The 14,676-nt window shown below is 34.9% G+C and overlaps 1 protein-coding gene across 1 annotated transcript in view; it reads right to left on the bottom strand.

Moving 5' to 3' along the window:
• Nucleotides 1–2,216, bottom strand: part of EYS (eyes shut homolog) — a 233,477-nt gene extending 231,261 nt beyond the window's left edge. Inside the window, 5 exon segments of the mRNA XM_043438967.1 lie at nt 1,440–1,525; nt 1,528–1,613; nt 1,616–1,735; nt 1,738–2,176; nt 2,178–2,216. Of these exon segments, the coding sequence (XP_043294902.1) occupies nt 1,440–1,525; nt 1,528–1,613; nt 1,616–1,735; nt 1,738–2,176; nt 2,178–2,216 (770 nt within the window).
• Between the last annotated feature and the right edge of the window lie 12,460 nt (nt 2,217–14,676).

The raw sequence follows: 14,676 nt of genomic DNA on the forward strand, positions 1-14,676 counted from the left end.
GATTGCAATGAATCTATAGATTGCTTTGGGTAGCATAGTCATTTTGACAATATTGATTCTTCCAATCCATGGACACAGTATATTTCTCCATCTGTTTGTGTCCTCTTTGATTTCTTTCATCAGTGTTTATAGTTTGCTATGTATAGGTGTTTTGTTTCTTTAGGTAGATATACTCCTAAGTATTTTATTCTTTTTGTTGCAATGGTGAATGGCATTGTTTCCTTAATTTCTCTGTTTTCTCATTGTTAGTGTATAGGAATGCAAGGGATTTCTGTATGTTAAATTTATATCCTGCAAATTTACTATATTCGTTGATTAGCTCCGGTAATTTTCTGGTAGAATCTTTAGGGTTTTCTATGTAGCGGATCATGTCATCTGCAAACAGCGAGAGTTTCACTTCTTCTTTTCCCATCTGCATTCCTTTCACTTCTTTTTCTGCTCTGATTGCTGTGACCATAACTTCCAAAACTATATTGAATAGTAGTGGTGAGAGTGGGCACCCTTGTCTTGTTCCTGATTTCAGGGGAAATGCTTTCAATTTTTCACCATTGAGTGTAATGCTTGCTGTGGGTTTGTCATATATAGCTTTTATTATGTTGAGGTATGTTCCTTCTATTCCTGCTTTCTGGAGAGTTTTAATCCTAAATGGGTGTTGTATTTTGTCAAAGGCTTTTTCTGCATCTACTGAGATAATCATATGACTTTTATCTTTCAATTTGTTAATGTGGTGTATTCCATTGATTGATTTGCAGATATTAAAGAATCCTTGCATTCCTGGGATAAAGCCCACTTGGTCATGGTGTATGATTTTTTAAATATGTTGTTGGATTCTGTTTGCTAGAATTTTGTTAAGAATTTTTGCATCTATGTTCATCAGTGATATTGGTCTGTAGTTTTCTTTTTTTGTGGCATCTTTGTCTGGTTTTGGTATTAGGGTGATGGTGGCCTTATAGAACGAGTTTGGAAGTTTACCTTCCTCTGCAATTTTCTGGAAGAGTTTGAGTAAGATAGGTGTTAGCTCTTCTCTAAATTTTTGATAGAATTCAGCTGTGAAGCCATCTGGTTCTGGGGTTTTGTTTGCTGGAAGATTTCTGATTACAGTTTTGATTTCCTTGCTTGTGATGGGTCTGTTAAGATCTTCTATTACTTTCTGGTTCAGTTTTGGAAGGTTATACTTTTCTAAGAATTTGTCCATTTCTTCCAAGTTGTCCATTTTATTGGCATAGAGCTGCTGGTAGTAGTCTCTTATGATCTTTTGTATTTCACTGTTGTCTGTTGTGATCTCTCCATTTTCATTTCTAATTTTGTTAATTTGGTTCTTCTCCCTTTATTTCTTAATGAGTCTTGCTAACTGTTTGTCGATTTTGTTTATTTTTTCAAAAAGCCAGCTTTTAGCTTTGTTGATTTTTGCTAGAGTGATGTTATTTTGAAAAATAATCTTACTTGTAAATGGTGGGTGACAGATACATTCATACCCTTGATTATTCCATTTTTCTGTTGTGTTACTGCCACTGCCATTTTTTTTTTTTTTTTACATAATTTACAAGGACATTCATCCAGCTCCTAGAAATATTTCCCAGAGAATGGTGCCTGGCAATGACAGCTGTACGTCTGCTCCAAACTTCTGTAAGACATCAACCATGTCCAGAGCAAAGCTCTGAACTTGAATTCTCCTGGCACAATCACTCTTTCACTGTCACATTTAGGCCAAGGCCCAGTTGACAAAGGGGTGAACCATTACTATGATAAAATAATGTGTTCTAAAACTCAGCCACTAAGAATTAACAGTGTGCATTCCTTTCAGTTTGCAACCAAAGTAAATCTTATCTTCAGATTTAAAAAACCACAACTGACCTTCAGTTGTGGTATTTTGCTGACAGTCAGTGAATGATGCTTCAGAAATATTCATTATTCCAGGATATTGAAGAGATGGTTCAGAAGAAATTACAAGGAAATCTCCTATTTGAATTTGCAAAGGGCAAATCTGGGAAACAAATTGATTGCCAGAATTATTCACTTTAGTATTTATATTGCCAAGCCAGCAATCTCCATAGAAGTTCAGGCAGATGTCTTCTTTTAGTGTCCAATTTACCACATACGTTGAGGGCTGTGTATGCCATTCTTTCACCAACTGCCATTTGCTTGTTGTTTTGCCATTTGTACATATGCTGCAAAATAATCACCAGGCTCACAAGCACAATTAATTTACTAGTCATTCTGAAAGTTGTGCCTTGCAATTTATCTTTAAATGTAATAAAGAATTGTTGCAAACATGCTTTCAACATTGCTGGAAATTTCAAAACAGAGATTTGATTCAGGGATTCCTAGGAACTAGCTTCTTTTTGTAGCTCCAAAGTGCAAGCAGATTTGATGACTGGATTTTGATCAAGAACAGTAGAGTTCAACTATTTAAAATACCCTTCAAAAGAGGGGAAAAAAAGTTAATGAAGTTTTCTTAACTTAATGATATAGAAAATTCTTACTTGCTTTCTGCAAAGACTGTGTCATCAGCAGCTAGGCATCTTCTTTGTGAAACTAGACCAGGAAAACTGTGGTCAAGATACATTGTATCTCTTCATGTGCTATATACTCACAGGCTTCTGAAACGTGTCCTCTCATTAGACAATTAAACCAGCAACTTTCTGCAGTCTTTTATACCAAGTTTCAACATAACTGAAACACACTACTCAGGAGCCTTCTTTTATGGGTGGTTTAATTTATTTTCTTTCAGATACAAGTATTCCTCTCTGATGAGTTTTAGAAAAAACTCCTTTTACAAACACCTAAAATAAAAATGGTTCAAGTATACTATTTATGTAATATTTTCTCACAAACATTAGGCTTAAGGCATCTGTTGGTGACCAATCATGTTCTTGTAATCCAGGAGGAGGGAGCCTCTACATTTTTACAATACTAATGGAGAATTCTGTTCTACCCATGGCTAAACTCAGAACGAGTCTTCATCCAGCTTCTGAAGAAACGGTGGGAGAGTAGAAGGCAAAGAGAAAAGGAAGTATAAAACGGTGCAATGAAGGTATGACGCACAGAAACATCATGAATCTCTTTCACTGCTTAGCTTCACCATTCACTCCCACTGAGTAGGAAGGAGTCGGGGGTCAGGTCTGTTGTAAGTCACCATTACTATCCGAGGTCAAGAAACCGAACAGTAATTTTGAGATTTAATATATAAGGTTATTTAAAAAATAGTAACTAACATTTATTGAGGGCTTTCTCTGTGCAAATCACTCTACTCCTTAAGAAATTTTTTGTAATCCATTCTCACAACAAAATTCAAATTCTCAAAAGAAAGATAAATGGTTTAATACAAATAATCTTTGGATCTATGTTATTTATTTTCTCTATTTCTTAGGCCATATGGATTTTCATTCCCTCCATTGTTATATAAATAAGAATATATTTAAAAGGTTAATTTAAATAAATTAATATAGTAGTATTGAATTGACAAGATAGAATTAAAGACTGAATTAGATTATGTAAGCATTTAAAAGTTATTTAATAAATGGTAGTTTTAGTATTGTCTAATTTTACTCAGTAATTGGCATCCACATTTATCATATTCAAAATACCAGCGTTCTCTAGTATATAGAAACAATGTTCTTTAAATATTATTAAAATAAATGGCTCTTTGCCATAATGTTAATTTTTAGTTTATATAAAATATTTATGGTAAATCTAATATATGGATGAGTATTGTAGGTCATGTAGAAATTAAATCTGAGTTATAAATTGTTGTTGCTATTGTTTAGTCACTAAGGCATGGTTGACTCTTTTGTGACTCTATGGACTATAGCCCCACCATGCTCCTCTGTCCATGGGATTTTCAAGGCAAGAATATTGGATTCGGTTGCCATTTTCTTCTCCAGGGGCTCTTCCTGACCCAGGGATCAAATCCTTATCTCCTGCCTTGGCAGGAAGATTATTTACCACTGAGTCACCTGGGAAGCCCCAGGTTATAAACTACCACTTTGTAAATTCAATTTTGTATATTATAAATCTATAAGATAAAATTTATGTAATATGCTATTGTTACCTTAAGATTTATGTGGAAGGTGTTAAATTATAATTTAGAACTAAAAATTATGTGTAATATTTTCATTTAAAATATGTTAAATATAACTTCTGAATTTCAATAAATGATATTGCTAAGGTTAAAAAGATACTTTAAACAAATATATTTGATCCCAATCTACATGCAAGACAATATGCTGATTCTAGGTATTGGTCAATGACCAAGTGGAGTTAGGTGTTGATGTAAAGAATTGAGGATTTAGTGATAGACACAGATTAATGGGCAAGCAACATCAAGTTGCTATTGAAAGGATAGTCTAGAGCCCTCTAAGAAGATGCCGCAGGGGCATTTAATAGGAAACAAGGAAAAGCTGGACAATGAAGTTGAATCATCTAGGAAAATTGCCAAGAGAGGAGAGCTCCAGGAGAAAACCGTTATCTGAATATTTTGAAAATAGTGTAACACTGTATGTTTTCCAACAAATGAGAAGTTTAGCTTCTAAAAGTAGAGGGAATACATGTAAATCCATGGCTAATTCATGTCAATATATGACAAAAACCACTACAATATTGTAAAGTAATTAGCCTCCAACTAATAAAAATAAATGAAAAAATAAATAAAAAAATAAAAGTAGAGGGAAAAGAACTTATAATAAAATATGCACTCTTATTAAGTAGGATCAGGCATAGTTAGTAAAGAAGCTCACATTTTATCCAAGGGAATTGAAGCACCTCTTGAAGATCTTATGTAGATTAACAAGAGAAAAGGACTTTGGCTTAGTAGGAATGTGAGGAAGGTATTTGTGGATACACCTGGGAGAGTTGAGAATTTGGGGAGGGGGCATAAAACTGTAATCTAATGAAAAAGCAGTGATGGTCTGATTAATGCAGTGGCACTAGAAATATAACAACACCAGTGGACTCCAGAAATATGCAAATGCTAGGTCTTGATGCAAGTAATAAAATATACAAGTAAGGTCTTGATGGCTACTGACCCAAGTGGAGAAAAGGAAACCCAGGTGCAGGAACAAGATGATAAAAGAGAGGGAATGTCAGAATCACTTAAGTGTATACTGAATTTGAAATGTGTCTGAGTGACTTTCTTATAGAATACCCAGATATCAATGGTATGTACAGGTATGAGTGTAGTAGAGTTTGGGCTGGGATTCCAAATTTTATCATATTTATCACATATTTTTGAATTTCAATAAGTATGCAAATGTTTTGTAAGATTGCTTTAAGATGGGAAAAACTTGATCTTATTTAAATCATAAGGAAGGAATACCTACAGAGATAACAAAGCAGATGGAGTTGCAATGAATGAAGTACAGGGTAGGAGGAAAGAAGAAAGACCACTGTGTATTGTTAGAGTTGTGGAAGGAAGTTGAGGAATTTATCTTGTGGGATTTTCGATTGTCTCTGTGAAAGAAGAGGTGGTTGGAGGAGATGGTTATATTGGAGAAAAGAGAGGAATGGGCAAGATTTGAAATAAGCAGTGAAGACATGTGAGAGAATGTTAATTTAAAAGAAAAACAGAAGGATCACTAGGCAATATTGAAATACTTTTGTGGCTGTAAATCACAAACTTAACAGTAGTGTCAGCCTGCACAGGTGCGTTATTTTCCCAGTAGCCTAGTTTAAAAAGTACAATAAAAAATTAAGTAGTCAATGGGTTTAAACAAAAACAGTCACCAGCAAATTACATTTGCACTGAAGCAGAATTAGATCTGTATGACATTTTTAGACTAGCTGCAGATGTGAGCTCATATTACTGCATGGCTAATCCTGTACTTCTCAGAATTCTCTGTGTCCCTAATTATTGTGCATTTATATTTTCTAAGAGAAAGTGATTTGATGTGTTCCATTTCCATCTTAAAAAAATAAATAAATAAAATGGCAAGCCATGGAGGGGGGAAAAAAACTCTCTGAGGTCAATTTGCATCTAAATATGCAAAAACCAAAATGCTTTGGATTTTACTAGGATCAAAACTAGTATGAGCATCACATACAGATATATTTGAATAAAGAGCTGTGATTTGAACTCAAATTTGAACTCCATTCTTCATTTAAAAAGAACTCTTCAAATTCTGTCCGAAGTAGAAGCCAAATGACATTCTGCTCACTTCTAAACATATACATATGTTCATGGTGTGTATAAGAGCTGAATTCGGGGATTGTTTTCATCCCATTTGTGATATTGCCATCTTATAAAATCTTGAGCCAAGAAATCCAGAGCTATGAGGGAAGCGTTCACAGCATTGTGCATAATAACCTGAACATCACTCGGCAGGGACACTACTGAGATAATATTTCACAGGAAAAACAACGGAGCAATTTTAGATTATGTGAGTTTAATTACTTTAACAGAAGCTTCGTAGTTACCTTACTCTAACAACAGCAACAACAAAAGCACAACTTAGACTCAATAGTTAATAAAACATAGATAGCATTTCTCCCATTCCAATGTACAAATTATCTTAAATGACCTTAAAATTAAGGAAATGTATTCAAACAAATAAATTGTACCTAAGCAAAGAATGATTTACATATAATGTAAATATAGTGTTCAGTTACAAATAGTGTTCAGATTCTGATAGGCATTCAAGAAAAGATAGCTGAGTGAGGATTAGAAATAATGTTTGTAACTCATTTGCATTGGTTTTGTTTAGTCCAGTTGAGCTATTTCAAATCCTGAAAGATGATGCTGGGAAACTGCTGCACTCAGTACACCAGCAAATTTGGAAAACTCAGCAATGGCCACAGGACTGGAAAAGGTCAGTTTTCATTCCAATCCCAAAGAAAGGCAATCCCAAAGAATGCTCAAACTACCGCACAATTGCACTCATCTCACACGCTAGTAAAGTAATGCTCAGCATTCTCCAAGCCAGGCTTCAGCAATACGTGAACTGTCAACTTTCAGATGTTCAAGTCGGTTTTAGAAAAGGCAGAGGAACCAGAGATCAAATTGCCAATATCCGCTGGATCATTGAAAAAGTAAGAGAGTTACAGAAAAACATATATTTCTGCTTTATTTACTATGCCAAAGCCTTTGACTGTGTGGATCACAATAAACTGTGGAAAATTCTGAAAGAGATGGTAATACAAGACCACCTGACCTGTCTCTTGAGAAAGCTATATGCAGGCCAGGAAGCAACAGTTAGAACTGGACATGGAACAACAGACTGGTTCCAAATAGGAAAAGGAGTACATCAAGGCTGTATATTGTCACGCTGCTTATTTAACTTGTATGCAAAGAACATCATAAGAAATGCTGGGCTGGATGAAGCATAAGCTGGAATCAAGATGGCCGGGAGAATTATCAATAACCTCAAATATGCAAATGACACCACCCTTGTGGCAGAAAGTGAAGAGGAACTAAAAAGCCTCTTGATGAAACTGAAAGAGGAGAGTGAAAAAGTTGGCTTAAAGCTCAACATTCAGAAAACTAAGATCATGGCATGTGGTCCCATAACTTAATGGGAAATAGATGGGGAAACAGTGGAAACAGTGGTCAGACTTTATTTTTGGGGGCTCCAAAATCACTGCAGATGGTGACTGCAGCCATGAAATTAAAAGACGCTTACTCCTTGGAAGGAAAGTTATGGCCAACCTAGATAGCATATTAAAAAGCAGCAACATTACTTTGCCAACAAAGGTCCATCTAGTCAAGGCTATGGTTTTTCCAGTGGTCATGTATGGATGTGAGAGTTGTACTGTGAAGAAAGCTGAGTGCCAAAGAATTAATGCTTTTGAACTGTGGTGTTGGAGAAGACTCTTGAGAGTCCCTTGGACTGCAAGGAGATCCAACCAGTCCATCCTAAAGGAGATCAGCCCTGGATGTTCATTGGAAGGACTGATGCTGAAGCTGAAGCTCCAATACTTTGGCCACCTCATGCAAAGAGTTGACTCATTGGAAAAGACCCTGATGCTGGGAGGGACTGGGGGCAGGGGGAGAAGGGGACGACAGAGGATGAGATGGTTTGATGGCATCACAGACTGGATGGACATGAGTTTGTGTAGACTTTGGGAGTTGGTGATGGACAGGGAGGCCTGGCATGCTGCGATTCATGGGGTCGCAAAAAGTCAGACACGACTGAGCGACTGAACTGAATTGAATTGTTCAGTCCCCAAGTGGTGTCCAGCTCTTTTGCAATCCCCTGAGCTATAGCCCACCAGGCTCCTCTGTCCATGGATTTCCCCATGGTGGTTGGTTAAACTGTATTAAACCACTTAATTTAATACATGACATTGTGAAAATGTAAAGACATTATTGTTGACATCTCCCTAAGGAGTTAGAAATTATTTAGTAATATTATACTCCTAATTTTAAAATATTACCTCAGCAAAGTTGCAATTTTCTGAAGGTTGAAATATTAATGTTAAATAAAAAATGATGGTATGATAGCACCATAGGTTTAACCAATGTGATTATTTGCTCTTAGGAAACAGGTTTTGTGAAATTAAAAATCAATTAATTATGCCTAATTTTATACTTCTTTCCTTCTCACATTTAACTAAGAATATTATCTTATTTTTCAATCTCTTTTTCAAATAAGTGAAGCATTCTTTCGATTTTCTATTTCAGTTGCCATAAAAATTAAAAATTGTGAATGTTAATTGAAATACATAGCTAAAATATATGAGAAAGCAGTAGCTATATGTGATATATACAACAAATGTTTTGAGAATTGAAACTACTTTTCCAATCCTTTCTTTCTAAAACCCATTTTTTAACCCGGAGAAAAATCCACGTACGTATGAACACCTTATCTTTGAGAAAGGAGACAAAAATATACAATGGAAAAAAGACAATCTCTTTAACAAGTGGTGCCGGGAAAACTGGTCAACAACATGTAAAAGAATGAAAATAGAACACTTTCTAACACCACACACAAAAATAAATTCAAAATGGATTAAAGATCTAAATGTAAGACCAGACATTATAAAACTCTTAAAGAAAAACATAGGCAGAACACTGACTGACATAAATCACAGCAAGATCCTTTATGACCCACACCCCAGAGTAATGAAAATAAAAACAACAATAAATAAATGGGGCATAATTAAGCTTAAAAGTTTTTGCACAATAAAGGAAACTATAAGCAAGATGAAAAGGCAGCCTTCACAATGGGAGAAAATAATAGAAAATGAAGCAACTTGCAAAGAATTAATCTCAAAAGTCTACAATCAGTTCAACACCAGAAAAACAAACAATCCAATCAGAAAGTGGGCAAAAGAACTAAGCAGACAATTCTCCAAAGAAGACATACAGACAGCTAATAAGCACATGAAAAGATGCTCAATATCACTCATCATTAGAGAAATGCAAATAAAAAACACAATGAGGTATCATCTCATGCCAGTCAGAATGGCTGCTATCAAAAAGTCTCCAAATGATAAATGCTGGGAAGGGTGTGGAGAAAAAGGGAACCCTCTTACACGGCTGGTGGGAATGCAAACTGGTACAGTCACTGTGCAGAACTGTGAAGATTCCTTTAAATACTGAAAATAGAACTGCCATATGACCCAGGAATCCCATTGCTGGGCACAGACACTGAGGAACCCAGAATTGAAAGAGACACGTGTACCCGCAATTTTCGTTGCAGCAAGGTTTATAATGGCTAGGACAGGGAAGCAACCTAGATGTCCATCAGCAGACGAATGGACAAAGAAGTGGTGGCACATATGCACAATGGGATATTATTCAGCTATAAAAAAGAGCGTATTTTAGTCAGTTCTAATGAGGTGGACAAAGCTGGAGCCTATTATTCAGAGTGAAGTAAGTCAGAAAGAGAAACACCAATACAGTATATCAACACATACATATGGGATTTAGAAAGACAGTAACACTGATCCTATATGCAAGGCAGCAAAAGAGACACAGATGTAAAGAACAGACTTTTGGACTACATGGGAGAAGGGGAGGGTGGATGATTTGAGAGAATGGTAATGAAACCAGTGTATTACCATATGTGAAAGAGATGACCAGTGCAAGTTCAATGCAGGAAGAAGGGCATTCAAAGCCGGTGCCCTGGGAACACCCTGAGGAATGGGGTGGGGATGGAAGTGGGAGGAGAGTTCAGGGTGGGGAGACACATGTGCACCAGAGGGTGATTCATATCAATGTATAGAAAAACCATCATAATATTGTAAACAAATTATCTTCCAATTAAAATAAATTCATTAATTAAAAAAATATCCATTTCTTTGCAATGTTGAATGCTATAGAAGTTGTAGAGTTCCCTATAGTTTTTACTATCCATGAGAGAGATATCCCTTGTTGAAGTCTTGAATAAATGATTTTTAAGTGCAGTGAAATCTACTGGAAGTCCATATTCTTTGAGGATCTGAATGTCTAGACACATAAGGAAACTGGAATTCTAGTGGACAATGTCCCTGGCTTTGGCAGGGCCACAAATGTCCACTTCTAGATCATTTCAAATATAGACCAAAATATGTAAAGCCAATGAAATCCTGTTTGTAATAGTCTTATATGTTAAAACAAAACTTTTAAATTACTCTTTGAAAGTCAAAACATAAATATATAATTTGAGATGTTCATTCTTAAACTGAAAAAAAATTGGTTTTATTTGCAATATGATTTATGTGAAAATAGAGCAAAAATACTGTCAGAGACAAACTCAAGATAACTTTTACTTATTAAAAGTTTTACAGAAGTTAAAGGAAATTAAACTGCAGTCAAAAGGAGAAAAGTAGGAACTGCAACAAAACTCATGGAAAATAGAAAATGTACTGAAAAGAAATTATGAAAGTGAAAAGGAATAAATTAGATCACAAAGACAAGTGAAAAAAGACAAAATGTCATAGACAGCAGACTATTGTTAGGGATCCTAATATATCCAAAACAAAGTGCCATCTAATAAAGTGACAAAAGTATAGATAAATTATTTGGGGATATTCTTAAATTTTATTTTATAATTACTGAAGTTTAAAAAATGAATAATTTAAGCTATTGAAATGATATTTCATGAGGCACTTAATGAAGTAAAAGTGGCACTCCACTCAAAATCATGACTTTTCTGTCCAATGCACCAAAGACTGTACATTCAGCTCTTTAATCTTTTTTCTTCAAGAAATTATTTCTTCGTTGCCAAATTATTTATATATGTATGTTTAAATGGAAGGTTTTTTTTTCCTTAATCTTATAAGTTTCAGATGTACAGAATTAGAGGAACAGCACAGTGTTTTGTATAAAATACAGGCTCTAGTTTCTCCTAAATATATATATATATATATATATACATATATATATATTTATTTATAATAAATATATATTTATTAAATATTATATTATAAATTATCTATAATATATATACTTATAAATATATATTTAAATATATATTATTTATATATTAATATATATTAATTGAAGGATAATTGCTTTATGAAATTGTGTTGGTTTCTGCCAAACAGCAACATGAATCAGCCGTAGGGCTACATATGTCCCCTTCCTCTTGAACCTTCCTTCCATCAGCCTCCCCATCCCACCCCCTGGGTTGTTACAGATCCCAGGTTTGAGTTCACTGAGTCATATGGCCAATTCCCACTGGCTGTCTACATTAGGTAATGTAAGTTTCCACGCTACTCTATTTTTAACATCTCATATTAGACAATTAACTTCAGTTAGTCAGTCCCTATTTTATTCCAAAGTCCTCAGTTTTTAACCTCGTGTTTTGTTTGTTTGTTTGTTTTCTGTTTTCCCCCCACGAGCTTTTCAGGCTCCCGAGTTACATAAGGTAATCACATTTTCTTAGTCTCCTCTTGGTTGTGACAGCTTCTCAGATTTTTGCCTTATTTTTGATGACCTTGGCATTTTTCAAGAGAACCTGCCAAGTATTTTGTAGACTGCCCTTCAGTTGGGATTTGTATGATGTTTATTTCATGTCTAGACTGGAATAGCATGTTTTTGGAAGAAGGACCACAGAGCTGAAGTGCCATTTTCATCACATCATTTTGAAGGTAACTTGTGTCATTATAACTATTACTGTTTAGGTTAATCTTGGCCCCCTGGCTACAGCTAGTGTTTGTCAGGTTTCTCTGACTAAAATTACTGTTTTCCATCCCCACACCCCTGCCTTTTACTTTCTTGCTGTGTTTTTTAGAATGTAGTACTGTGCTACTGGGCTCAGTCATGTCTGTTTGCGAGCCCTTGGACTGTAGCCCAGAAGTCTCCTCTGTCCACGGGGTTTTCCAGGCAAGAATATTGAAGCAGCTTGCCATTTCCTTCTCCAGGGGATCTTCCAACAAAGGACTGAACCCCTGTCTCCTGCGTCTTCTGCACAGGCAAGGCATATTCTTTTTAGTTTTATTAAGGAAAAAACAGGAAAAAAAAAAAAACAAAAAAACCTGCCAAAATATTTTCCAGAGTGGTGGCCCCATGCTTCATTCCTGTCAGCAATGAATGAGAATTCTCATTGCTCTGCATCCTTGCTAGCAGTTGGTATTGTTGCTGAATTTTTCTGCTTTTAATTTTATTATTATCTGATATAATTTTACTAATATTTTAATAATATCTGCTCTAATCATTGTCTATTCTAATTTTTACCCAACCCCCCCTTTTTTTCTCTTTGCTTATGTTGGCTAATATTCTTCTTTTTCTAATGTCCTAAGGCGAAAACTTAAGTTACTGATTATTTTCTTCTTTCACTATATACATTTAAATGCTTGGATTCTTTTCCCTGTGCACTGTTTTTGTTGCATCCCATAAATATTGATGAATTCTATTTTCATTTAACTCAAAGTAATTTCTTAAAATTTTATTAAGACTTCTTCTTTGATTAAAAAATGATGTTAAATTTCTACATACTTGGATACTTTTCACCTATCTTTGTGACTATTGCATCCTAGTTCTATTCCACTTTATTTTGAGAATATGATTTGTAAGATTTCACTTTTAGAAATATGTTTTTGTGTGTTTTGAGGCCCTAGAATGTGGTATATTTTATGAAATGTTGCCTGTGTACCCAGAAAGAATGTGTCTTCAATTGTTGGGTGGGTTATCTATCAATGACAATTAGATCAAACTGATTTTTAGTGCTGAAATGGTCATTGCTATCTTTATTAGGTTTCTGCCTCTTTGGCTAATCAATTATTGACAGGGATATCCACTATAATAGTGATGTCACTGTTTCTCCTTTCATTTTTATCAGTTATTACCAAAATACTTTGATACACTGTTATGAGGAATGTGCATTTTTGATTACTACATCTTCTAAGAGAATTTAATCCTTTCTTATCTAGTATCACCTTTTTTATTATCTAATACATTTATTTATGATAATTTCCTTTGTTCTAAAACCTTCTTATTTGTACTTAATATAGCCACCCCAGATTTCTTTTGATTAATCGCAGTGTAATATAACTTCTATCTCTTTAGTTTTACCTTTGTCTTTATAGTAAAGTGGGCTTCTTGTAGACAACATCTAAATGATCCACTTTTTTCCTTCTGTCCTGATAAACTCTCATTTTCATAATTACATTTCAATCATTTTCAGAGGCCTCTTTTTCTAAGTTGTCTGGTTTTATTATATAACTCTTGTCTCAACTTTTAGCATGTCAACTGTACTTCTTGTAATAAATTACATTCCTTGCCCCAATGTTTACAATCTACTTTTTCCAGTGAATCCAGTTTCACCTTTATATAGCAGGATTCATTTGTGGGTTTCCCAGGTGACTCTAATGGTAAAGAACCTGTCTGCCAATGCACGAGATATAAAGAGATGTGGGTTCAGCCTCTGGGTCTGGAAGATCCCCTGAAGGAGGGCACAGCAACCCACTCCAGTATTCTTGCCTGGAGAACCCCATGGACAGAGGAGCTGGGCAGGCCACAGTCCATAGGGTTGCAAGAATCAGATATACTGAAGTGACTTAGCATGCACACATTCTTCACTTGTAGCACCTGTACCTTTTAGCAGAGTAGTTCCAAGTCCTCTCTCCTGCCCCTTGCAGCACTGGTATCATGCACTCACTTATCCATATCACCAAATATAATGTGATTATTGTTATTTTGAACAGACATTTACATAAGTTTAGAAGAAGAAAAATGAGACTTAAATTTTACTTTATTTCTTCGCCTACTCCCTTTCTTTACCTAAAATATTTCACTCTCCCTAACAAAGTTCCTTTTAATATTCTTCTGTGGCAAGCCTGCCTATGTTGATTTCCCTCATTTTTGTTAGTCTGAAAAATCAACAAGAATTTGGTTTTCTTTCTTCTTTATCTCTCACTTTTAAAGTACATTTTCACAGGGTATACAATTTTAGTTTAGAATGTTTTTCCCCTTAACTCTTTAAAAATATCACTGAACTCTCTTCTGGTTTGTTTGGTTGTTGTTGAAAAAGTATTTCTTATCCATTTTCTTCTAAAGGTAAGATGTTTTGCTTCATTAAAATTTCTCTATATCATTTTCTGTAGTTTGAATATAGCAATGCCTAGGTAGAGGTATTTTGTTTCTGTTTATAGTATTTATATTGTTAGTGTGCTCTGAACTTCCTAAATATGTGGTTTATTGGCTGTCATCAGTTTGGGGAAGATCTCAGTTATTATTTCCTCAAATATTTATTCAGTTCTGCACTTTCTTCTCCTTTGATATTCCAAAACATATGCCAAAGTTTTTGAAATCGTCCT

This window comes from Cervus canadensis, chromosome 20 (genome assembly GCF_019320065.1).
Source record: "Cervus canadensis isolate Bull #8, Minnesota chromosome 20, ASM1932006v1, whole genome shotgun sequence".
Lineage (NCBI taxonomy): Eukaryota > Metazoa > Chordata > Mammalia > Artiodactyla > Cervidae > Cervus > Cervus canadensis.